The 25,778-nt window shown below is 33.8% G+C and overlaps 1 protein-coding gene and 1 long non-coding RNA gene across 3 annotated transcripts in view; one reads left to right on the top strand and one right to left on the bottom strand.

Annotated features, from left to right (window-relative positions):
* Positions 1-25,778, top strand: part of LOC138702492 (uncharacterized) — a 93,882-nt gene that overhangs the window by 63,101 nt on the left and 5,003 nt on the right. The gene's annotated exons all lie outside the window — the stretch shown is intronic.
* Positions 2,001-23,824, bottom strand: LOC138702388 (zinc finger protein 431-like). 2 transcript variants are annotated; one of them, XM_069829922.1, is made up of 4 exons: positions 23,710-23,824; positions 17,612-17,690; positions 15,015-16,003; positions 2,001-12,403 (listed from the first exon to the last, which is right to left on the bottom strand). In XM_069829922.1, exons 2-4 carry the CDS (start codon positions 17,654-17,656, stop codon positions 11,206-11,208), a joined length of 2,232 nt encoding a protein of 743 aa, XP_069686023.1. In that variant the 5' UTR covers positions 17,657-17,690; positions 23,710-23,824; the 3' UTR covers positions 2,001-11,205. The 2 variants fall into 2 exon arrangements, with proteins under 2 accessions (XP_069686023.1, XP_069686022.1); XM_069829921.1 differs by having other exon boundaries at positions 23,415-23,793.

Here is a 25,778-nt window from a genome sequence, read left to right as displayed (position 1 = left end):
TTTAACATTCATAAGGCCAAATTAGTATGGATTGGAAAAAGAGGAGGCTATTCACTTATTTTTGTATCAAACAACACAAGTCACGATAACAGAAGAAATGTCAGAAGGAAGTGGACTAGGGAGAGGAGTATGACAAGGCTGCTCTAGCTATATTGTTTATCATCAAAGTTACTTGGAGGATTTAGTGAAGAACTGTTTCCAGAACATGGGGAAAAAGAAGAATAAAGTGCATAATATTTGCTGATGATATGGAGTTGTTAGCAGAAGAGGAGATGATACTAAGGGATATGCTACTGGAGCTAAATGACAGCTGTGGGCAGTATGGGATAAAGATAAATGCAAACAAAAAGAAGACCGTGGTTATCAAAAGAAAAATAAAGGTAAATGTACGAATTCGAAATAAGGCGGTAGAACAAGTGGACAGTTCAAATACTTGGGTTGTACCATAAGTAGTAATATGAGCTGCATCAGGAAGTGAAAAGGAAGATAGCAATGGCAAAGGAAGCTTTTAAAACAAAAAGAAGCATTTTCTGCAGACCTCTGGAAAAAGAACTAAGGAAGAGACTAGTGAAATGCTTTGTATGGAGTGTGACATATGGGGTAGAAACATGGACATTACAATGAAGTGAAGAGAAACGACTAGAAGCATTTGAAATGTGGATATGGCGAAGAATGGACCATGGGAAATGGAAAGACACAATAAGAAATGAAGCTGTGTTATAAAGAGTGGGTGAAGAAAAAATAATCTGATCAGAAAGAGAGAACGAAATTGACTGGATCAATGGCTAAGAAGAAACTGCCTAGTTAAGGATGCACTGGGAACAGTGGTGCACAGGGAGAAAAGTTCGGAGCAAAAGAAGATATCAGATGATTGACAATATTAAGATACATAGATCGTTTGCAGAGACTAAGAAGAAGACCGAAAAGAGGAAAGAATGAAGAATGCTGAGTGTGCAGTGAAAAACTTGCCCTTGTGCTTAAAACTATGAATGAAATGCATTTTTTTTCTACTAATGGTGACTAATCAACTGTTCAACATTTACTCATATGATGCTAGTTGTGTAGACAATTCACTTACAGTCATTATCAAGAATATAAACTCAATATTAAACAACCATCCTTACAAATAATTAATATTTTTTTAGGAACCACACTTTGACTCTTACTAGAAGTTTCACTGTACTTCAGAAAAATATACTTTCTTTCCCAGTTCAGGACAATTACAAGTCTTGGTAACTCCAATTTATGGAGCTGTAAATGTAAAAAAAATGCCATGTAACTGAACTCCTACCTCTAACTGTAAATTGTAACTCACTGCCTCATTGTAGTAACTAGGTGGCAATCTTGTATGTATATGTATATATGTATATGTAATATATATAGTCGCAAAGCTTGAATTGTGAGGGTGCTAGGAACAATAGACTGCTGGTACTATTTTGCATTGTAATGAGGTGATAATAGTGATCCTAGTATCTATGGATGCATATTTACTACGTATTGACTTCGTGACTGTATATACTAGACTGTGGTTTCACCTTCACTATCTAAAGTGAGGCAATGAAAAATTGCTTGTGCCTGAAAACTGACTAGGAGAGCCAACCCCGACATAAAATCCACTTGAGCAAGGCTAGAAACTGCTTGAGTGATAAATAATATGATGGTCATAGAACCAATAGAGCCTTGGATAAGCATGTTTGCACAATGGTGGAAGACCGAATATCCAAAATTGCCATGATGAGAAAACTAATGTCAGGATCATTAGGATGGTCAAGCAAACAATAGCAAGAAAGCTGGTTACTAGATTCACAATGAGAGGCAATTTGGGAAATACAAAAGAAAGTTCTTATATAAGAAGAAGAGATACTTGCCTTAGAATAAGATCTTATATAACATCACAAACTAAAATTAAAACAAATCTGACGTCATATTCTGTGATAAATCACAAACACAAAAATAAGAGCTCATATATATATATATATATATATATATACTCAGTGATCACTAAATTCGAAACAGTGTGTATAATGCGATATTATTCTTTTCATTCACATACTAAATCTTTTAAACAACTTCTTAAACATCATCTACATAGGAAATAAATACTCAACCATTGTTCTTACAACATGTTTTAAGTCTTCCTTCCAGAGATAATTTTTATAATCTTGTAATATTTCCATAGCAAAAATGTTCACATATGTTATGCTTTTCATATCAGTCTAAACAGGGTGATTTTTTATCCTTGACACTGTTTGTTTTCTTTGCAGTGAAGCAGGTGCGCATCTTTTGGTGAATTTGTTATACTCTTCCACAGGAAAAGGTGGCGGAACTCTATGTAGAACATATTATAGTAGATGGGGAGATGATTGCTGCCCAATACACAAGAATTTTGTAATTCTTAATCTCCTTTTCGTGCAACTTTAAGGCTTTCAAGGCCCAAGCAGAGTTCAAAGAAAAATTATTTAAAAACATAGGATAATTATTGATACATTTCTCGGTTCCATAATGAAGCACTGCTTCTGTGATAGAGAAAGGTTTGGAAAGTCAGTTGGTAGCTGATTGCAAAAATTGAAGCATGTACAGCACTAAAGAGAATATGTTTATTGTAAAACCAAAAGGCATACCAACAACATTTCAATGTGTGTAATGGAATCAGTAAGAAAAGTTTGTTTTTAATTTATTTTTTCTAATAGAATTTTCTTTCATAAGTTCACTGAATGCCTTGTAGCATTTTGGATGAATGGTTGGCTGAACTAAATTGTGTAAGGATAAGCTAAGAGATCGCTTTGATAGATTTTCCAGACAGTACTGTATGACATCTGCTGTGAAAGTTATGTAAACTCTTCTTTGGTTCTTCACAGAATATGTTGTTGAACTTCCTAAATTTTTTCCAGGGTTCTCACTGATGGATCGCCCATTATGTTCTTTACTTGCTCAAAAATACTGTCCTCTCAAATTGATGAACTTATCTTAATACTCTCGTCTTACTAGATCCATTGTGCACATTGAAATACTGATGGAATGCAATTTGGATAGTAGCAATAAAATTGTCACTGGTGTTTTCACAATAAGCACTTCCAGTTCAGTGTTGTATGTTTCCGTTTTTACAGTCAGCTGCCAAACCTTCCTCTATCACGAGTACTTATCACATAGGAGTATCACAAATTCACCAAAAGTCGCAAACCTGCGTCACTGCAAAGAATAGAGATGATATCATGAATAAAAAATCACTGTGTACAATATAAGTTTTATCTATATGTACTTCAAAATAATAAGTCACACTACCTTTTCCCAAATAACCCCTTCAACTCTCATTTATCTGAGATCACAGTTTTTACCTAGACACAACTGTGATATACGAGATTATAATAAGGTTACACACCTTACTTTATGAAGGAATATTTTTTAGTTTTACAAGATTTATTTATATATATATGTTTAATCTTTTTTTTCAAATCTCCTTAATGGTTGTAAAGTCTGCGTCACCATTTTTGGCATGTGAAATAAGTAATGGCAACGTTAAGTGCGAGTGTTTTACATTTTCCGCAGTCAGTCTGACAACTGTTTGACAAATGGCTGATGTGACGTGTATTCTCAGCTGCACTAGCAATATGCTCACAAACTGGGCACTATGTATCTACGACACATGCCAAAAATGTTGGCGCCAGCTGTAACAATACTAAGTGTTGGCTGTTTAAAAAATATATTTACTTCATTTCTGGAAGAACTGCACCATTGTTTACAGTACAAATTAACAGTACTGATATATTCTGGAAGATCAAAAATATAGATGTAATTAAATACGTATTGTGAAAATGAAGAATGCCCAATTATCAGAATGTAAGATGAGATTCCTTAGAGTGCAACAAAAATAACCACTACTATTATTATTCTTTATACCAAGTGGAGTAGTATGGTAATGTCATGAATATAAGTGTGTATCTCCCACTTACAGTTCGTCAGTTTCATGACTCTGTGTTTCTCAGGAACATCATTCAAATAATTTTGAAGTGAATATAGTTTGTTATATATTACCAGTTAAACCAATAATATAAGTAACGCATATTGCATCAAATTTTCCTTATAGCAATCCTATCTTATGAAACTGTTTATTGGATGACATGGCTATATATATATATAGCCATATATATATATATATATATATATATATATATTGCTTATTCAACTTCATTTGTTGACACTATTATTGGCTTGTGTCTGTACCATTTATCTGTTAATACATTTATTGCAAATCATTTACACACACAATTTTTGTTGACTTATGAATATGGTCAGCCATGTGTCTCTATGAGATTTACTTCTGAGTTAAAATAGAACACTCAGATAGAATCAGATATTCTATATAATTACTTTTGTTGCATTGATCAAACAATATGTTTTGCTTTTCACAATATCTTATGCAAATCAAATTGAAGGTACTTTCTTTATGATTTCCAGACAATTTCCCGAAGGGCCATTTACCAGAAAAACTGTTTTCCATATTCGTTTCTCTGAAACAAATCTCCCAATGTCACCTTCCTGATCCTTTTTCCCCGATGTGTCATTGGAAGTGTGCTCGCAATAAAGAATTATTGACATTGTTCTGAGACTGAAATTTATTTCTATTAACGTTGCCATGAGACTGAAATTTATTTCTTAGTCAAAATCAAGTAAACCATAATGCATTCTACTGCTTGGAGTAACGATTAGTGCGTCTGACTTGTGAAACAAGCAGGCCCGGATTCAAATCCTGGTTGGGACAAGTTACATGGTTGGGTTTTTCTCTCAACCAATTGAAGCAGAATTGCTGGGTAACTTCCGGACTTATTTCGCCATAATTATAGTCCCGTAGCTCTAATTTCCGGCAGTCAATCACGTTGCAGTCGGCTACATTTAAACGTGTGCGTCTTGTGATTCACAGATTCATTTCTTAAGGCTCGATAAATACTTAATATAATCGCCCGCCATTTTAGCTCTTTCGTTGGCGTTCGCAGAAAGCACAAGATGATGTTATTTACCGCTCAATTATTTGCTGAATTACATTGTGTTTCATTTATTATCATAGGAACTTCGACATGATAATGTTTAACGGTGTGGCAAATAGATTCCTCGTATGGTAGCTTGGCAACATAGGAACAAAAATGGCGAACGATACTACCTACCTAGACTTTAGAGCCTTCACTTTCTAAAATGTAAGCAAAGAGGCGGAGTCACGCCGGAAATAACAGCGTCGGGACTATAATTCACAAATCATAGCCCAGGTTCAGTTCACGGTGCAGCATGCTGGACTTGTACAAGAGCACAGCCATTTGGCTATCACAGAATAGGAGTGGTAAGTGCAATAAGTCTAAGGCTGCAGTGCAAGCCTTTGAGTCCCTCCTCCGTACAAGAAAGGAAAAAAAAAAACCATAATGCAAGCTGAACCTGTAATCATTACATTAGCAGGGGGAGGAAAAAAGCTACTTCTGAATGGCCTCTATACCTGAAAAGCAGAAATGGACCTGCAGAGATGATCTAATGGGACTGCAACCAAGTGCAGGCATTCCAGGGCTGGGTATCGATCCTGGGATCTTTGGCTTAGCACGCCAACACTCTGACTGAGCTATGTAGAAATCATAGTCTGTTAATGATTCAAAATTACTATGAGCATATCCAACAGCTCTGGGTATGGGGGGGGGGGAGGAGTGAAAGAGATGGAGAAACCCCTGCCCATGTCCTTTTTTGCTTAAATCGCCTTGCAAACAAATGCGCAGTAAGGCTCTGTGTATCAATGGTAGATTTTAAGTGACCAGAGAGAGCCGAAAGTTCGTAAAATCTATTATGTCCATCTGATACAACCTGTTACTGACTTTCCTGCCTACTCATACCGCACCAAAACATTACTGTCTCAGTCGTGGAAGGTGAGTTAAAGGGTGGTCTGCATGACTCAATCGAGTTAATAATGCCCAAGCCTGATATACAAGCTTATGTAGCTGTTGCCAATTTCAGTAAATTAGTTATTTATGTGAACGTCCATTTTTAAAATCGTTAATTTTAAGAAAGTCATTATACAAGTTGTTAAAAAATTTTAACTTTTGAGTATTGGTTCACTTCCACTTAATGTTCTTAAATAATTTGTTCATATTTTATCGAACATGTGAGCATTTTAGTGCACCAACTAATAACATATAAAATCTGAATGAAGTTCGATCATAAAGTCAGTATATTACTTACTGTGTTAAAGATCGATTTTTATATTCTATCTAATATAGAAATTCTAATTCTGCACTGAGTGCTGAATAACTGCAGAATTTTGATTACATTCACTGTTAAAGCCAAAAAAACGCATATAATTTCTTGATATACCGTAAATATTAATACAGTGAGTCCCAGCGAATATTCTGGTGTTCCTATCAACTGACCAGCAACAGGTCTCCCCCCACTACTGCTGTTGCTTAAATCCACGAACTTAATTTCAAGTTCCATATATGCTAAGGAAATATTATTGGGATGCAAGACTGCAAATAGAGGACAACCAAAGCCAAGAGCATTAGCAAACAACAATAGGCCTAATAATAGTTTCATGATCTGTTATAATGTTATATTTTGGAAAACTGCTCTCGTACTTCTTAATACCAAATTCAATACTAGATTAACGTATTTCTTCTCAGGATTCAGTAAAAATTTATGGTTTAAATGGTTACATTTATATTGTTTGCTTGTTTCGTCAACAACTTGAAGGAGTTTCAGTTTAATTTTCAACATAAAAATATAAGCTGCTTATTTTAGAATTTAGGTTCTTCCTAATTAGTTTAAGCGAGTAGAACAAGAAGTTAATATTAGGAGATTCAATATTCCGAAATTAAAGGACGAGGAAACTAAACAACATTATCAGATCAAAATTTCAAATAGGTTTGCCGCTTTAGAAAGTTCCGACGAAAGTGAGGAGGAGTTAGATATTAATAGTGTGTGGGGAAAATATCAGAGATAGTATCAAAATTGCAGCTGAGAAGAGCATAGGTTATTATGAGACTAGAAAAAAGAAACCATGGTTTAATGAAAATTGTTCCATGGTAGTAGAAAGAAGGAAACAGGCAAAACTGAAATTCTTACAGGATCCAGTTGAGGTGAATAGATAATTATTTCAATGAAAGATGTGAAGCAAGTCATACACTTAGGAATAAAAAGAAAGATTACTTGAAGGAAAAACTGAATGAGGTAGAAAAAAATAGTATTGGTATTCCCAAGAAATTAGTTTGATTAAATAAAATGTGTCTCAGTGAAACGTAGAGTCTGTACAGGGCAGTTTCTGACAGATACTGCGGGCTAAAACAAGGAGATGTACTATCACCTTTACTTTTTAACTTTGCTCTAGAATATGCCATTAGCAAAGTCCAGGAAAACGGAGAGGGTTTGGAATTGAACGGGTTACATCAGCTGCTTGTCTAGGCAGATGATGTGAACATGTTAGGAGAAAATGCACAAACTAATAGGAATTGTACTTGAAGCAAGTAAAGAAATAGGTTTGGAGGTAAATCCAAAAAAGACGAAGTATATGATTATGTCTTGTGATGAGAACATAGTACGAAATGGATATATAAAAACTGGAAATTTATCCTTTGAAGAAGTGGAAAAATTCAAATATCTTGGAGCAACTGTAACAAATATAAATGACATTCGAGAGGAAATTAAACTCAGAATAAATATGGGAAATGCCTATTATTATTTGGTTGAGAAGCTTTTGTCATCCTGTCTGCTCTCAAAAAAACTGAAAGTTAGAATTTATAAAACAGTTATATTACCTGTTGTTCTGTATGATTGTCAAACTTGAACTCTCATTTCGAGAGAGGAACAGAGGCTAAGAATGTTCGAGAGTAAGGTGCTTAGGAAAATATTTGGGACTAAGAGGGATGACGAAATTTATACAATGCAGAACTGCACACACTGTATTCTTCACCTGACGTAATTAGGAACATTACATATGAGATGAGCAGGGCATGTAGCACATATGGGCAAATCCGGAAATGCATACTGAGTGTTAGTTCGGAGACAGGAGGGAAAAAGACCTTTGGGGATGCAGAGACATAGATGGGAAGATATTAAAATGGATTTGAGAGAGGTGGGATATGATTGTAGAAACTGGATTAATTTTGCTCAGGATAGGGACCAATGGGGGTCTTATGTGAGAGCGGCAATGAACCTCTGGGTTCCTTAAAAACTATAAGTACAGTATAATTAATTTAAGAAGAATAAAATATAGCAATTTCACTTTAGTAACTATTAAACTTAAATCTATTTTATTTACATTTTTATTCAATTCTTTATGGTGATCTTAATACTGGTAAAAGTAAAATTAATATGTAAGGCACAAGCACGATTATTACTTCTTGTTCGAAAATACTCATATGATACAAAACCAGCTGCATGAAAATGAACATAATTATGCAATTAACTGATTTGATAAAGGAACAAGATGCAGCAGTACAAACTATTTCAAGATCACTCTGTGCTCTAGTACTTTATCACGTTGTGTGTGTTATATATTTGTTTATTGCTACATCATATAAAGGCGAAGTTAAGAAATGTGAAGTCATTTTACCAGTCAGTTAATGATGCAGCTTATTTTACTTTGATATTAAACAAAAAAGCTGCTCAATAGCATACAGTCATCTTACATTCTGGTAAATACTGGAATAGTAGGCCCTAAACTTTTGTTTCTCAGTAAACTTTTATGTGTTTCTTAATAGTAACAAACATAAAAGTTTGGTGCCAATTTCAAGGTGGAAAAACTGCTATTTTTGTATTATGCTTAATATTACTGAAACACTGTTCAGAATGAGAGTGGTAATACTTAGGTGAAATATATCCCATAATCACTTTATTTGCCATAAATATGAAATAAATTCTTTGTTAAACTGCAATCAGGTAACTGGCCAATGAGTTCTGGTAATCTGAAACAGTGTAAAAACTAAATTTCTACTAATTTTAACTGTTGTTTATGATTCATATATCATAATAATCTCGTCCCTGATGGTTAAATGGTTACCAACTGTGTCATTAAATCGATAAGAGTTGCGGGCTCAAACTCAGTAAAGAGCAATGGATTTCATGGGTGATAAAAAGCCATTACATGATTTTTTAGAGCGAGAAATACAGTTGGGGTCGTATACTGTAAATTTTCTCTGTTTAAAAGAATGAGAAGGATGAGGAAAAATTAAACAGCTATTTTTTGATACACCACTAGCAATCATCTATTATAATTATATTATAATTATGAGTTTTAAGTAATTATGCTTCTGCAAGGGTGGGTGGTGTCAGAGTCCAGAGAAGTCTTGGTATTTATTATCTGGAAGCACTAGAAACAAATAATCATACAACTGGTTAATCTTAAAACGTAGATTCTCTATTTTATGTAATGGTAAAATGGGGTGAATAGGGACGAAGTTTTATTTATTTTTTATTTCTTTGTGTCAAAGATTAAATCTATACTAATAATAAATCTGCAGCCAAAATTTTTCTGGTAATTTTCGATTTTCCAAAAATAATTGGTGTTAACATGTATAATTAACCATCCTGAAACCGAAAATCGCTTTTTTTTTTTATTTTTGTCTGTCTGTCTGGATGTTTGTTACCTTTTCACGCAATAATGGCTGAACCGATTTATATGAAAATTGGAATATAAATTAAGTTCGTTGTAACTTAGATTTTAGGCTACATGGCATTCAAAATACTTTATTTAAAAGGGGGGTTATAAGGGGGCCTGAATTAAATAAATCAAAATATCTCGCTTATTGATTTTTGTGAAAAATGTTACATAACAAAAGTTTCTTTAAAAATGATTTCCGATAAGTTTTATTCTTTACAAAATTTTGATAGGACTGATATTTAATGAGATAAATGAGTTTTAAAATTAAAATAACGCCATCTAAGACGGTGCAATGAATTAAGAACAAATGACTTCGTCTATAAGGGGCCTTGGACATAAACAATCGAAAGCTATTAAAATAGCCTACAGAGAATGTTTCTGTGTTTGTATGAAGTAATATCAGAAGCTAAATTAATCGATTTGTATAATTAATTATTATTTCACCATTGGAAAGTGTAGTTTCTCTAGATGGACATACTGCTATAATGTTATTACAGTAACGTCTGAGTAAATAGAGGACAGGTAAGATTAAAATAGCTTCTTATGCACAGAAAATTTGATAGGCTATTTTGTACATTCGTTTTCTGTATTTCTTAAAATAATAATTATGTACACTCATTTTAATCTCGGAGAATTAACGAACGAGAGTGTATTGATTTAGTATGCAGTAATAGTACGTTAGCTTAGCAATCCATTATTTTATAATTCAAATTTTAACTATGCTCAATTGAATTGTGTTAAAATACATAAAATATATATGCAATGAATGCAATGCAAAAAAAATTGGGTAATGAGCGAAGCAGATTATCTTGCGCTGTTGTAAAAGTTGTTCCCTGGATCAAACGTCCTATTTTAATTATGTAATTACTTTATATTTATTTCTAACAGGTGCAGCAGAGCTCACGGGTATGGCTAGTATAATAATAAGTGTTTTTGTTCACTCATTATGAATGAAAACATACACTCTCTTATTATTATATTTAATCTTTGACAGAAAGAAATAAAAAATAATAAAACTTCCTCCCCATTCACCCCATTTTAAGGTACTGAAAATTGAGGAGTTTGCCTCGTCAGAAAATTATAATTTTCAGTTACTAGTCGTGAAATATTATTTGATTTGGGTTGAAGTACATCTTTGGTAATGACTATTAATTGACAATACTATTTCTACAAATCCTGAGAGAAAAAATATTCTTACATAGACCACTGTTCAGAAAACCGAAGTTTTAATTAAAGCTATGCAACTAATGAGACCTTAAAATATAGTACGAAGTAATTACATTAATAGCAATTCAGCTGCTCTTGAAATCATTACAAGACAGAATAGGGTACACTCTATATTTTTTTATATGAATAGACACTAAAATAATAGAGATTCAATCATATTTGATATATTACGTCATATCATCTGTGTTATGTTATATAATAAAATTATATAAAAATATATCAATATAAAAATCTGTCTAAATTTGAAGAAAGTTGAGATAACATGTCAATTGACATAGTAATACATCTCTTGAAGGAACACATAAATCATCTGCACATATTTTTTGAATTGCTAAAACTCGTTATCAACAGACCAATCAGAGTTGAGCCAAAGACTGTGTTGTACCACAAGGTGGTGCCCCATTAGGCTGATAAGTTGCTGTTGTAAATGCTAATGGTGGAGGAGGTGGTAGAGGTTCTTGTGGTGGGGGGACAGGTCCCACTAAAGCTAGTGGAGCCATAGTTAATGGTGGAGGCTCGACACCTGATTTTGGTTTCCTTCTCCTTCGTTTTTTTCCATTTGTAGCTCTTGGTGGCCTGTCATGGTGACGAACATGATAGGAGAGACTGGAGCTTTGAGTGAAAGCTTTGCCACAGTTCAATGGGCACACATAAGGACGTGCCCCTGTGTGACGAAGTTTGTGAGTTTTAAGTGTTGATTTGCGATAGAAGGATTGATTGCACTGATCACAAGGGAAAGGACGTTCATTGGAATGTTTTCTAGCATGGCACTGAAGGGTGTATTTCTTTGCAAAACTTCGACCACAAGCTGTACAAAGAAATGGCTTTTCTGTTGAATGAGCACTTGCTTTGTGAATTCTCAAGTTCCCACGATTTGAGTACACTTTACCACACTGATCACAAACACTGGGTTCAAAATCACGAGCTCTTCTTTTGTAAACCTTGGGTTTATCTGGATCTGTATTATGCCGAATACGTTCATGAGTGCTTAAAGCTCCCCGAGTTGAAAATGCCTTTCCACAGACAGCACACATGTGAGTTTTCTCTCCTGTATGTGTAAGCCGGTGGTTCTTCAAAGTAAAAGCTCTATCAAAAGAACGTCCACATAGGTCACAGCTGAATGGACGTTCATTAGTATGCTTACGATTATGAACCTTAAGACTGTCCTTCTTTGCAAATGCCTTACCACATGTCTGGCATACAAATCGTTTCAGACCAGTATGAGTTGCTTCATGTGCTTTCAGACAAGTCTTGGTTGGAAAAGCCTTTCCACATGTGACACAAGCAAAGTCCCTTGCACCGGTATGAACAGTTTCATGACATTTAAGAGCACTAGCACATGTGAAAACCTTGCCACATGTTAAGCATTCTCGAGGAGGTCGGTTTGCCATACCGTGAGCTGAACGTCTATGCTGAGTGAATGACTGTTTGCAATCAAACTTCATGTCACATATCGTACAAAGGAAGTTGGAATCACCTGTAAAATCGTCTGTTGTAACTTCAGTTTCTTCCTCTTCTCCTTTAACATCTGTAACTGCTCCACCAGTTTCAGATCTAGAACAATTGTAATAAATCACTAAGAGTGCTCTGATGAAACTACAGGATAGTATGTCTGCAAAAAATGTTTTGTTGAAGGTTGCAGTAAAAAAAAAAGGGCAAAATATAAAACTACATTTTACTTAGTCACTATTGATCTACTTAAATGAACCATTTTATTACAGTAACGTTATTTTACAATTGGTATTGACAGAACTTTTAAGTGTTAGCTTGATAAGAGCAGGTAAATTTTTATAACATTTTTGTTTGATCTGAAGTTATTCACCAATCTTATATTGAAGGCATAATTGATGTAAGGCCCAGATCTGCGAGATTGACGAAGATGATGAAGGAAAGGAGGCAAAGAAAGTGCAGGAAGAAGAAAAGTAGGAAGAGGATGGAGAAGAGAGGAGGATGACAGAGGAAAATGAAGAATGGATTCGAAAAAAGAAGAAAGATCATTACTTTAGTCTTCTTTATCTGCAGAGGTTATTAATCAGAGATGGGAGAACATGATCTACAGTGACAATGAAGAGCAATGACTGAACAGAAATGGCACATGAAACCAAAATATTCAGAGAAAATCTCCCAGACTATCACTATTGTTCACAAGGCATGCAGGATCTACCGAAGATCAAATCCAGTTCAGTTTAGGGAAATGCAGCTTCTTGAGTTACAGTTAGGTCTCAATAGATTGACGAGATATACTGAATTGTATATGAAGACATTATTACAAAAACAGCCCTAGTCATTTTTAATGAAATTCAGTTAAGGACACATTTCCTATTATTTCAAATGTTTATATACTCCAAAAATAACACATCAGGTGCAATAGCCACTAGGATAAACACTAGTTGTATGGAAACAACTGACGTGTGTTCTATTTATTTTTATTGTTTTTCTGAAAAATAGCAATTTTGACAAGAGTTGTTTTTGTAATAATGTCTTCATATGTACTATCTGCATAAATAATAGAAATCGAGTAACAATGTTTCTAGCTTAATGTTTAACATTTAAAGAAGCTTATTTCTTTAGTAATTCAACACCAATTTAACCCAAAATACGTTTATCTTAAATTGAATAATTAAAAAGGCAATTTTGTGAGAAAGAACTTCCTGTGGTGCTCACAACTATATCGCATTTCATGATCAAAGTTCCCAAAGTGATAATGGCTTACTTAACATATTTATTTATTTATTTAATATGAGAGGATTAAGGCCATAAGGCCTTCTCTTCCATATGTTCAGTTGTTAATGAAAGAGAACAGTGTTTGAAATCAATAAGAAGGCAGAATCGACTTTTATCGTTCTTTTCATAATTTTATTTTACTTGCAGATTTGTAGGCCTATCTGCACCAAATGTTTCTACCAGAGACCGGAAGTTTAGGCAGGCAAAAAGGCAATAAATAGCTAAAATACGCAATAAAAGGCAATCACAAAAACCTTGCACTAGACCCACAATCTTGCACTTTCCACAAAGGGATTTCAGCAGCAAGAAAAGCTTTACACAAGTCGAATGCAAATTGAGATTTTCGACTCTATGTTACAATTACTGTTGGAAGCAAAGAAACAATCTTCCCAGTAGCCTTGGAAAGTGCATTTTTGTGTTTAGTTGTACTGATATATTGTGATATGAAATATTTAGCTAACTACAACAACTTCACAATGAAAATTGAAAGAAAAATAACCGTTAAAAATAACGTTAGACCCGCACTCATTGTTGCCTTGTCAAATAAAAACAAGCGATAATTAAAATGCTTACTGTTATACACTTTTGCAAGGCAGCACTCATTGTTGCAAAGAGAATATGAACTGACTGATGACACAATAATATACATTTGGTGAAGTCACTTTCATTGTAGCGGTTATAGAAATAAATTAAAATATACATGTAGGTAATTTTTAATAATAAATAATAGATAAATAATCAAATAAAGGCAAAAAAAAAAAAGCATTAATTTTGTAAATTAGGCATTTATATTTAAAAAAAGCAGAAAAGGGCAACATAAAACTGTGGCGTTTCAATCACAAAGGTATAATTCGTACAGATTTACTTTCAAAATGAAGAATACATTTAAAAAGACATTCTGCCAAAGTTCTGGTCTCTGGTTCCTACCATAAAAACAAAGAATGTAAATCTAACGTGCTTCTGAGTACTTCACTTAATGACAAAACAGTATGAAAATGCTCCCTAATCACAGACTTTGCATACAAATATGCTTAGTTAAATCAATGCCGAAGTAGTGAGAGAACACACCTTTTTTATTTTAAACATTAAACCTAAAACATTTTTATAACGAGAGAAGAGTTTGATTAATTATGAATACTTTGGTCCAAATGTCCCATTGTGCATATTTCTTTTACATTGAAAGGTGTACAGCCTAAAACTTAATTTCAAACGATTGCTGTCAATCCGTAGTGTTGTACCAAACAAATGTTACCTTTTAAGACCCAATTTATTCACAGATTCGTGCAAAATTATCTCATTCTCTAACCCACAAAGCTTACACATGGGATTTCCAGCATAGAGCTCCATCCTGTGTTTTCTAAGTGTACAACGTCCTGTCAGTAAACAACATTAAATTACTAAAGTAAATTATACACTACAAAAGAGAAGAAAGTAAACATACCCAGGCTCCTCCTTGATGCTATCATCTGTAGTTGTTTGTTTGTGCATGCGAGCATGCCTCTGTGCCTGGCTAGATGTGGAGAACGCTTTTCCACACCCTGAGCAAGGAAAAGGGCGAAGGCCACTGTGAATACACAGGTGTACCATGAGACTATGTTTGCGAGTAAACATGGCCTTGCACACTTCACATTCAAATCGTTTTGCTGACCATTCACCTGATTTGGTTACACGTTTTGTCATCCCCTTAGGTCTACCAACCTTCCTTTTTGAAGGAATATTATTTTCTTCTGCTTTAACTTCGGAAATATCGTCGTCTTTTGTAGCTGAATCATAGTTTCCTTCATTGTCACTTGTATCAGAGTTATCATGACCATCAAGCCCAACGTCATACTTATCCTCACTTGAGTCATCCTCAGTATACACAGGTGGTTTTGTTCCTGAATTACAATTGTTTTCCTTAGATTTATTTTTGCTTTCTTTTTTACTGGGGGGGACACGAGTGGTATTTTTCTGACCAGCTCTCGGCCCACTACCATCTTCACATTCACCATCTATTTCGATTTTACATATCCCATTCAGATTAATGAAATGAGTGTCAACGTATGCTTGTAAATCATTTGTATCTACTGAAGCTGCACTAGTGGAAACTCTTTTGAGGTAGTCGAGGTCTTTTGTATCTGTTGAAACAGTTTTAGTGCGTTTGACACATTCTCGTTTGTAATATTCATAATGTGCTTCTAAGTCACTTGTATCAATTGCTATACTTTTGCTTGAAGCATTTGTACTCTTCGTTCTATCATTTGTGTATAGATCTAAATCATATGTATCTATTCCTACAGTTCTGTTGTTTCCAGAGTTATATCCACCCATTTTTCGTTGTTGAGCTTTGAGGAAGTTCTCGTGTGTCATAGTGGCTATTCTGGTGAGCGTATGAACTTCTTTCGTGTCTGCGGTACCTCCAGTTTGAAACATCCCATCTTTGACTGTAACCTAATACAAAAGGAAATGTCCTGTTATAATTTTTAGTAAATTATCATTTCATGCATTTTTAGTATGAAGGTTTCAACAATCCAATATTCTTGAAGCAAAAATACTAAAATTTATACAGAAATAACAATGCAACTGAGTCTTAACATAATAACAGGTGAACAACGAATAACTAACCAAAATGTCTCTACATCAATAGACCACTAAACACCTAAAAACGAGTTAAAAGAACAAGTATTTTAACTTGAATTTTATGGAATAGGATTTAAAAGTCCTAAAATATTATATTTTTGGTGATAGTGAACATGGTAGTAATGCTAGGAACAAGAGCTGCACATTCTATATCTTCCCTGGATAGGTTGCCTTCAATGTTAACTTTTAACAGAATGATAGCTAGCAGAGTTGAGTTCTGACGTGGTCAAAAATCATGATGTATTAGATTAGCAGTTCCCAACCTTCTTTTGTCTTTCGTACACCTTAACTAGAATTTTATTGAAACTGTACCCCTAACTCCCCCTACACTATTTTTTTTACCACATCAAAAATCTCAACCTAATTTCTTTCCAGAAGGGAAACATGCCAAGGATATTTATCATCCATAAAAATACTTCGTCAAACAATTCTGAGATTGCAAATCAAGCTTTCAGGAATATCTCCCTGTAAAGTTAATTTGAATAATTTCGAGGGAAAAATTGTTCCGGGGCCGGGTATCGAACCCGGGACTTTTGGTTAAATGTACCAATGCTTTCCCAACTGAGCTATCCGGGAACTCTACCCGACACCGATAAATTTTTCCCTCTATATCCACAGACCTCAAAGTGGGCTGACAACCGTCAAGCAACCAACATTGAGTGCACACTAACTCTGTGTGACTTAAATTGTGGTTTTCTGTTACGTACAGTGACGTGTATTATGCAAATCAATTTTTCCCTCGAAATTATTCAAATTAACTTTACAGGGAGTTATTCCTGAAAGCTTGATTTGCATAATACACGTCACTGTACGTAACAGAAAACCACAATTCAAGTCACACAGAGTTAGTGTGCACTCAGTGTTGGTTGCTTGACGGTTGTCAGCCTACTTTGAGGTCTGTGGATATAGAGGGGAAAAATTGATCGGTGTCGGGTAGAGTTCCCGGGTAGCTCAGTTGGGAGAGCATTGGTACGTTTAACCAAAGGTCCCGGGTTCGATACCCGGCCCCGGAACAATTTTTCCACTCGAAATTATTCAATTCTGAGATTTCAAACCTTGAATCTGATTGCAAGAATGGAAACCAATAAGGAAAATTCGAATTATAATACAATCCAAATAACTGCTGCCTTATTATTGAACTCACTTTTTTCATTTTTTTAAGAGACATTATTGGTCCAACAACTTAAATACAGAATTCCACCATTTCTCCATCAAACATCATTCCCATGTTACTTAGATTGACTTCTGAAGGTACACCATGGGCAAAATGAACTAGTTTCGACATGTTACTCCTTGAGCAAATGACTTAGGTCAATAATGAACAATCAAATTATCTACAAATGGCAGAAACTTGGTCCATCAGAAATTAACGAATGTCAGCCATAAGTTACTTAAACCTACTAAAGTTATACTACTGACCCAATCAGCTACCAAACTTGAAGCTGGTATCATTGTCTTCTCCATGCTGATCTACCTTGCAACTCCTGGAACGAAGGACCTGCAACAATTACAAAGTACTGTTGAACTACAATTACACAAAAATTGTATAAATTTGCATTTTTACGTAAAATACTAGTAGCTCAGTCTGTAGAGCAACTGGCTATGGGCTGGAAGGTTCTGGCTCAATCCTGGATGGTGGCGGGGTTTTTTCATTGCCAAAACTTCCAGAATGACCCTGAGGTTCACTCGGATTCCTATATGAGTACAGAGTTTTTCAGAGGGGTAAAAGGTGGCTGGAGCAAGGTGCTTATCACACCACACCACATCGCATCATTCTAATGAGGTCATGAAAACCTGGGAGCTCTATCTACATGTCCTCCAAACAGCTTCATGTCACGTATAGGGGATACCTTCACCTTTTATGTAATAAATTACTTCCCTTTTTCTAAATTAGTTAAATGAGACAACCTTAAAGTAATATATTTACTTAATTAACTCATTCATTCATTCATTCATTCATTCATTCATTCATCCATTCATTCATTCATTCATTCATTCATTAAATTTGTTATGTATATTATTGCTAGAATTTTGTTACTAGAACCATACATACTTTTGCTATACCGAGAACTTATTGTTTAGAATTGATTTGTAATTCTTGCTTCACAAAATTCAGTACAGCTCTTTATGAAATTTCGAAAGTTCGCATATAAATTTCTTCAAGTTATCTTATGAATGAGGTACCATAAAAATGTATCCGGACTCTGTCTTGTAGCAGCAGAGATCATTAAACAATTTGTTGTGTGTATGTCTGCCAAGTAGCATTAAGGGGTTAGATACAGCTTATAGCAGTAAAAGTTGCGGAAATATTAAACATTTTTTTCCTCCATTACTGCATGTAGTCCAGTAATAAAAATTGGTAAGTTTAAAACACTGTCCTTCTGCTATATGAAAAAAATATTTTTACGATAAAAAAATTATTTATATATATTTTTTTTCAAAATTCAATATGGTGGCAGTTTACTGTGCAATGATGAAGCGTTTCCCTCATAACTCATAAACTTGTTAACTTTTTCATGTTCTCTCTATTTCATTTTATTGCTGAAACTCATGTTTACAATATCATGCTCTTTCAACTACATTCCTTAATAAATAATATATATATTTTTTTTATTTTGTGTTAGAAGAAAATATTGATATTTGACCATTTTTAAATGAATTTAATTTTTTATCACACAATCTACCAAAGGTAGAGAAGTAATCTTGCATCATATTGTAGACATGACATGCATAAATACACAAAAAATTTCATCACAGAATGTTGGATAGTTTTTGAGTTATGTGGGAAATGCTTCATCATTGCACAGTGAACTCAATTTTGAAAAATAAAATGTAAATTATTTTTTTAAGTTGTAAAAATATATATATATTTTTTCATATAGCAGAAAGACAGTGTTTTATACATACTAATTTTCATTATTGTACAAGATACAGTAATGGAAGAAAAATATGTTGAATATTTCCAAAATTTTACTGCTGTAAGCTGTATACCTAACCCCTTAAGCTGAGAATGCTGTAATTCTTGCTGCATGAAATGTTATAACGTATTGTCAATCTGGTCTTGTGATTTTGAAATGGATTCGAAATTGGAACAAACAACATATAGTTTTGCATTAAACTTCTAAAGTCTGCTATCCAGACCCTTGAAATGTTTCAAGTGACCTATGACAATAACAGCGCCTTGGGTCGAATTCAGTGTTTTGAGTGGCACTCCAGATTTAATAATGGCTGAACATCACTTGAGGACGACGAAAAGTCTGGACAACCCCGCACAAACACAACCCTGAAGATATCAAAGAAATCGCACAATTGATTCAGACATCATTGGGATTACATTCAGTACAGCTCAGACAATTATCACAAGTGAATTGAACATGCAACACATATCTGCCAAGTTCGTATTCCATCTGTTATCTCTGGATCAGAAGAATATATGTGAAGATATCAGACATCAGGTCGATGATGACCCTACATTCATGTCAAGGATCATCACAGGGGATGAGACTTTGTTTATGGCTATGATCTGGAGACGAAGTCAGAAGCCAAACAAAAATCATGTTGATTGCCTTTTTTCGACAGTTGTACACCAGAAATATGTTCCTCTTAACCAGATGGTTAATACCAATTTCTATTGCGATGCTTTGACGATGCTGCGTGAGGTTATTTGTCGTAAAAGACAGCAACTTTGGCATGACTGAAACTGACTTCTGCACCACAACACGTTCCCACTCACTATGTCTACAAAACACGCGACTTTTTTTATGAGAAACAACATGACAGTGATCCTGCACCCTTCCTATTCGACAGATTTAGCTCCTTGTGACTCCTTTCTCTTTACTAAAATGAAACAAGCTCAATTAATTCCAGGGGGGGGGGGGGGGGGGAAGCAAGCAAATCCACCCCCTGACACAAGCCTGGAATGATACAAATTAATCCAATCCGAGCTTTACCAGTCTTATTAGGTACACAGAAGATGCCTTTCTTGGAAATAACCAAACCACGTTTTATTGCAGGCTTCTTTTATTTTCACTAAACTGTACTTGGCAAGGGTCGATTTTCTTGGTCACAGCTAATAATTCAGAAATTGTTTGATGTTTCAGCTGCCAAGTTTCTGTTCCATATGTTGTTATGCTTATTATTATTGCTCTAAAAATTTGTGATTTATTTTCTTTGGTAATACTTTTCTGTCCCAGAGAATGCTATTTAAGGTTGATATTGCTGATTTTCCCATTGTTATTCTTCTTTTGATTTCATAATACTGTTTCTCATCTTTGGCAATTATTACTCCAAGATATTTATAATTTTCGCAATGTCCATATCTTCTTCTAATATCAAGTCTTGAGTTTGATCGTCTATTGTCATGTAATTGAATTTGCCCATGTTAACAGTTCAATCCCATTTTGTATATTCTTCCAAAAGTTTTCTTGCCATATATTCTAGTTCTTCAAATTCATGCGCAAGTATTAACTGCCTTACTATTGTTTACTGGTTATAAAATATGTATTTTGATGCCAACTATAACCCTAATATACCTCAGGGTGAAATAGGGTTTATTAAATTGGATATAAAAAAAAAAGTATTAACTGGTCGTCTGCAAAGTGTAATGAGTATACAGTATCTTCTATGTTTACACCCATATCTTTAAATTTCCTTCTCCAAAGTTCTAGTGCTTTTATTATGTAAATTTTAAATAATGTTGGTGATAAAGAAGATACCTGTCAAAGATCTTTGGTAAACTTGGAATCCATGTGACAAATGTCTTCCTATTTTAATTTTTTATATAGAATCGAAATATAAGTTTTGAATTGCACTTACAAGAGCATTGTTGAATTTGAAGGACTTCAAAATTTGCCATATTTTTTTCCAAGGAACACTATCGTAAGCTTTTTGTATATCTAAAAACAATAGATGTAGTGGTTGTCCTCTAGGTTTCTTTTTTTCAATTAATTGCTGTAAACAAAAAATGTGGCCCACTGTTAACCTGCCAGATCTGAATCCAGCTTGTTCTTCTACTTCCAAGTGGTTAAATTATTTTTCCACAAAATATTTAATAATTTTCCCATATATGCGATGTACTGTATATGTGACTGTAAATACCACTACAATTTCTACAATAATCTGTTTTTCCTTTTTTATGGATTACTGATATGTGTCCAATTTTCCAATCATTCGCGATTTCTGCTCCATTTAGACATTTGTCAAATAAATTTTGTAATAACTGATATAATTAGTTTTTTCTGTACCAAATTTTATTAATTCAGCAGATATTCCACCAATTCCACTTGTTTTGTCATTCTTTAAAGTATTTACAGCATCCTTAACTATTTCTATGGTCAAATTAACATGATTGCTTTCTTGTTCTATGTCTCTTCATTCAAATCCATAAAATCCTCTTTATTTTCTGTTAACAACTCTTGAAAGTATGAATCCTACACTTTGACAGATATGTAAATTAACATGTAATTTTTCTTTTGAATTTTTTTCGAAGATTTTTTTTTAATCCTCCAGGCTTCAGAGCTGAATTTATTCGCAAACATTTTTTCACAACTTTCATTTTCTTCCTGTGCAACTTTACGTCTTATTCGTGCTTGAATCTCTTTAAAAGCTAAAAGCTACAGTATTTTATCTTCTACAGTTTTTGTATGTATCCCATTTTAAGTATTTCTCTTTTTAAATTTATTTCGCGTTCGATTTCTTCATTCCAGTAATAATGTTTCTTTCTTGTATTACACAAATAAATATTAGATTTTTTCACATCGCAAGGGTGGGCGAAACTAGAGCATGGGAAGTTCAGGTGATTTTATAAAATAATCAAAATGGTCCAATTTCTGATTTTTTTTCTTTTACTTTTCGTGGAGATGAAGTTTATTTAATATTTACTTCAGTGAATCATGTTAGTATATTAAAAAACGACGAATGTTTTCCCTGGACCAAAAATACGATAGACCTACAAATTGAGTAAAATCGCCAGAACTTTCCATGTGCTTAGTTTTCTTAAGGATAGACCTAATTGACTTATATTTTAATTACTTACAAATTACATTTAGCTTAGACTTAGTCGAGATTCGATCCAACTTCAGTTCTATGTTCTACCTAACAAAGTAATGTATTAGCCAAATCTGAACTCATTTGGAATGTAATTTTGTATTTGTTGTACCCCACTTGTACACTGTTGCTCACTGGCATTTAATAAAGATGAAAAAAAACATTAAAAACAAATTAAATACACAGACAACGAATAGTACTTTCTAGCGAGATTAAGTTAGCGGAAAAACGACATATTACGTAAAAGATAGGCCTTTTCTACCCAGTTATCGAAATTTGTATATGCCTACTTTAATACATATTTCTATACATGTCTTAATTAATAATATTTTGAAAAGTAATTTAAAGTGGCTTTTTGTATTCTTTAGCATAAACCGCAGTATGTTCAGCATGATGTACCTTTGTACCCAGTAACACCACTTCTTTGGGATTACCTTATTCTAGTATTTTCTACTTGAAGTAAGGAAATATATATAATTTTAATGAATATATTAATAGAAAAGGATGGTGTGTATTAAAGGGATGGTGGATCGAAAAGCAGAAATGTGAAGATCCACCATAACTATGAAGTTGGCTGACAAATAATTAAATATATCATATCATATATCATATGATATATAATTTTAAAGAAATGAAGCTAAACTCAAGCGTAAAAGTAACATCCATAACATATGGAATGGCTGAATTATGGTCTTGAAGAGTAAGGCCTGTTGTATGCATTTGAAGTTCAGTATGAATGCATGTTTAATGATAATATTCTAATAGGACAAAAAATTATTCATAACACATATTTAGGCCTAATTGACATCTTATTTAGACATCACTCAGTAATAATTGTCTTTTTCTCATAAGTTAAGTAACAAGAAATTTATTTTAGGAGGCGTAAGTTATATCAGATGAATCAGTGCTGACTACAAATAACTTTCCTTATATTTGTTTCTTTTATTAAAGTGTTTTATTTATTTAAGCTTATATTTAAGTTAGTGCTTGAAAATATGGTCATCATAGCCACAATAATTCTATAATTAATTCAGAAGTTCTATTTTGTTAGTTATGACTAATCCAAATCAGCAAAAGTTTGTTTATACTTTCAATACTCTGAAATTCTTTTAATTTTTTGGTTAATTGAATGAAGCAAGTAAACAATTCAAAATTAAACGCTATTTGCTACACTTACTTCGTCCAGAATCTTGAAAGAAGCTGTCACACAAATATTTAGATGTCTTGTTTACACTTAGATTTTACAGCATTATTAATGAAAATCACATTTGAATGACTCGAGAATCATCCCACACAGTGATTCCCAGCATACATTCTTATTTTTTACTACATTCTAAGGCATACTAATAATAAATAAATATATGTTTTCCTCTAATCCACAAAGAAAAAGAATTTAAATGTAGTAGACTACATTCCTGATATTATTAATGTTTTAAGATATTTGAGGAGAAAAATAATACAAATAATCATACCCCGTGATACAAGTATCAAAAATACTTCTTTCACTTGATATGAATACTTTCATCTAGTTCATTTTAAATTGCCACAATCTGTAACACAACCCAACTAAACAGCCATTATGCTATCTTGGGAAATTTCCTTTGATGTACGAAGTCTTTGGATGAGAGTAATTGCATTCGCCGGTTATCTAAACAAAGTATGTCCTTGATATATTTGCTATACATTATAAACATAAATATATTTTATTTATTGTCATCTGATATCTCAAAAGGTGTATTAATATCCTCTTTAATCATGTAATTTTAGATCTTATAATTTAAATGTTCTATTCTCTCTGTCAATCGAATAACACCAAGCGAAAGTAGCCCAAAGTAGTCACAGTCACGAAGCTTGAGTTGTGAAGGTACTAGGAACAATAGACTGTACCGGTACTATTTCGCATTGTCTGTGATGAGGCCATAGTAGCGATCCTAGTGGTTGGCAACTACCTATGGATGCATATTCCCTACGTATTGACCTTCGTGACTATATACTAGAATAAGGTACCACTGTAGCCAATATCTAAATGAATAAGTGAAAGTCCCTATTAGAATTAAATACAAAATCCGAATATACCCCTGAGCACATATACGTAATCAGGGAAACTATAAAACGTCTTTGCAGGGATATAACTAAATATTTTATTGATGCATGCTTCTTAAAACATTAAAACAGAAGAATATATACCCATGTATTACCAAATACGTTCAAGGAGAAGACAATCATCTCTTCGATATATTACAGGACGACTATAGCGCACCTGGTGGCTGGAAATGGTGTGGAGGCAATATAAGCGCGTGTATATTGTACGTTATACGAGTAATATTTAAATACAGTATTTTCTACTTCTCCAGAGGATTCGCAATTACTTTTTCGCTTCAGACACTCTATGGCTCCAGGTTAATTCATTAGACATGTCTAGAAAAGTTTGTGCACTTTTTGAGTGCAGAAATTGTTTTTCTTTTTTTTTTTTTTTCTTTTTCTGAAAGATAAAAATCTTTAAGTGCGGGTATTGTATTTACTTCTAGAGTTGTGGATTTATTATAATGAAGAAAAGTTATAAATAATTATAATATTAAGAATCAAGTAGACCAATGTGTGTAAGGCCCGTTACACACTTGAAGAGATTTCGCTAGCGAGAAATGTGTTGCGAGAAAAATCAGATTGATAACATGGATTCAAACGGACATCCACACACTGGAAGAGAGTCTCGTTCGGTGCGAAAAAAATTGGTTTATTTAACAACGTTCGCAACTGCAGAATTTATATTAGTGTCGCTGGTGTGCTGGAGTTTTGTCCCTCAGGAGTTCTTTTATATGCCAGTAAATCTACACACTTAAATGCCATCGACCTGGGCCGGGATCAAACCCGCAACCTCGAGCACAAATTCCAGCGCTATACAGACTACGCTACAGAGGCCGACTCGATGCGAAAACCTCGAGCGAGTTTCTCATTACTTCAACGTGAAGTAAGCATATTGTATTTTTATTTTTTCCTTTTAGAGTTTTAAATGTTTTAAAATTTTGTTTTTATAATGTGAAATAAGCATCATTATTGTTCACAATCTCTAGAATATTCAATTGAACTGGAGCGTAGAAATATTTCTTAATCTTATCCATATAGTTTGAAAGAAGGCTGTTTTATTGCCTGTGTTCTCTCAACATTTAATTAAAACTAGGTTGTAAAGTTTATTTTGAATTGTCTAAGATATTAACTTGGAACAAGCAGTGTTCATTCTCCGTTATCTAACACAATTTAAACACAAAAATTGAAGGCATATCATCTGTATTTTTTTTCTTACGAATTTAAATGCAATGTACGTGGATGATGGCATTGACCTTCAACAATCCTGGTGGAGGGGTTTGTTCCGAGTAACACAACTCCCAGCTGGTTGTAGGGCGCAGCATTGCAAATTCTCATAATTCATGTATTTTAAAATGCACGTTTTTCTGGAAAACTATTCAAAATAGGACTATAGCAAAATGGTATTTGACTTTTTGTTTCTCTTTACTCAAGATCACCCACAAGAATTATTAACATT

This window comes from Periplaneta americana, chromosome 1 (assembly GCF_040183065.1).
Source record: "Periplaneta americana isolate PAMFEO1 chromosome 1, P.americana_PAMFEO1_priV1, whole genome shotgun sequence".
In the NCBI taxonomy this organism is placed as follows: domain Eukaryota; kingdom Metazoa; phylum Arthropoda; class Insecta; order Blattodea; family Blattidae; genus Periplaneta; species Periplaneta americana.
Note: the sequence above shows the minus strand (reverse complement) of the source record. Positions and strands in the feature narration are given on the sequence as shown.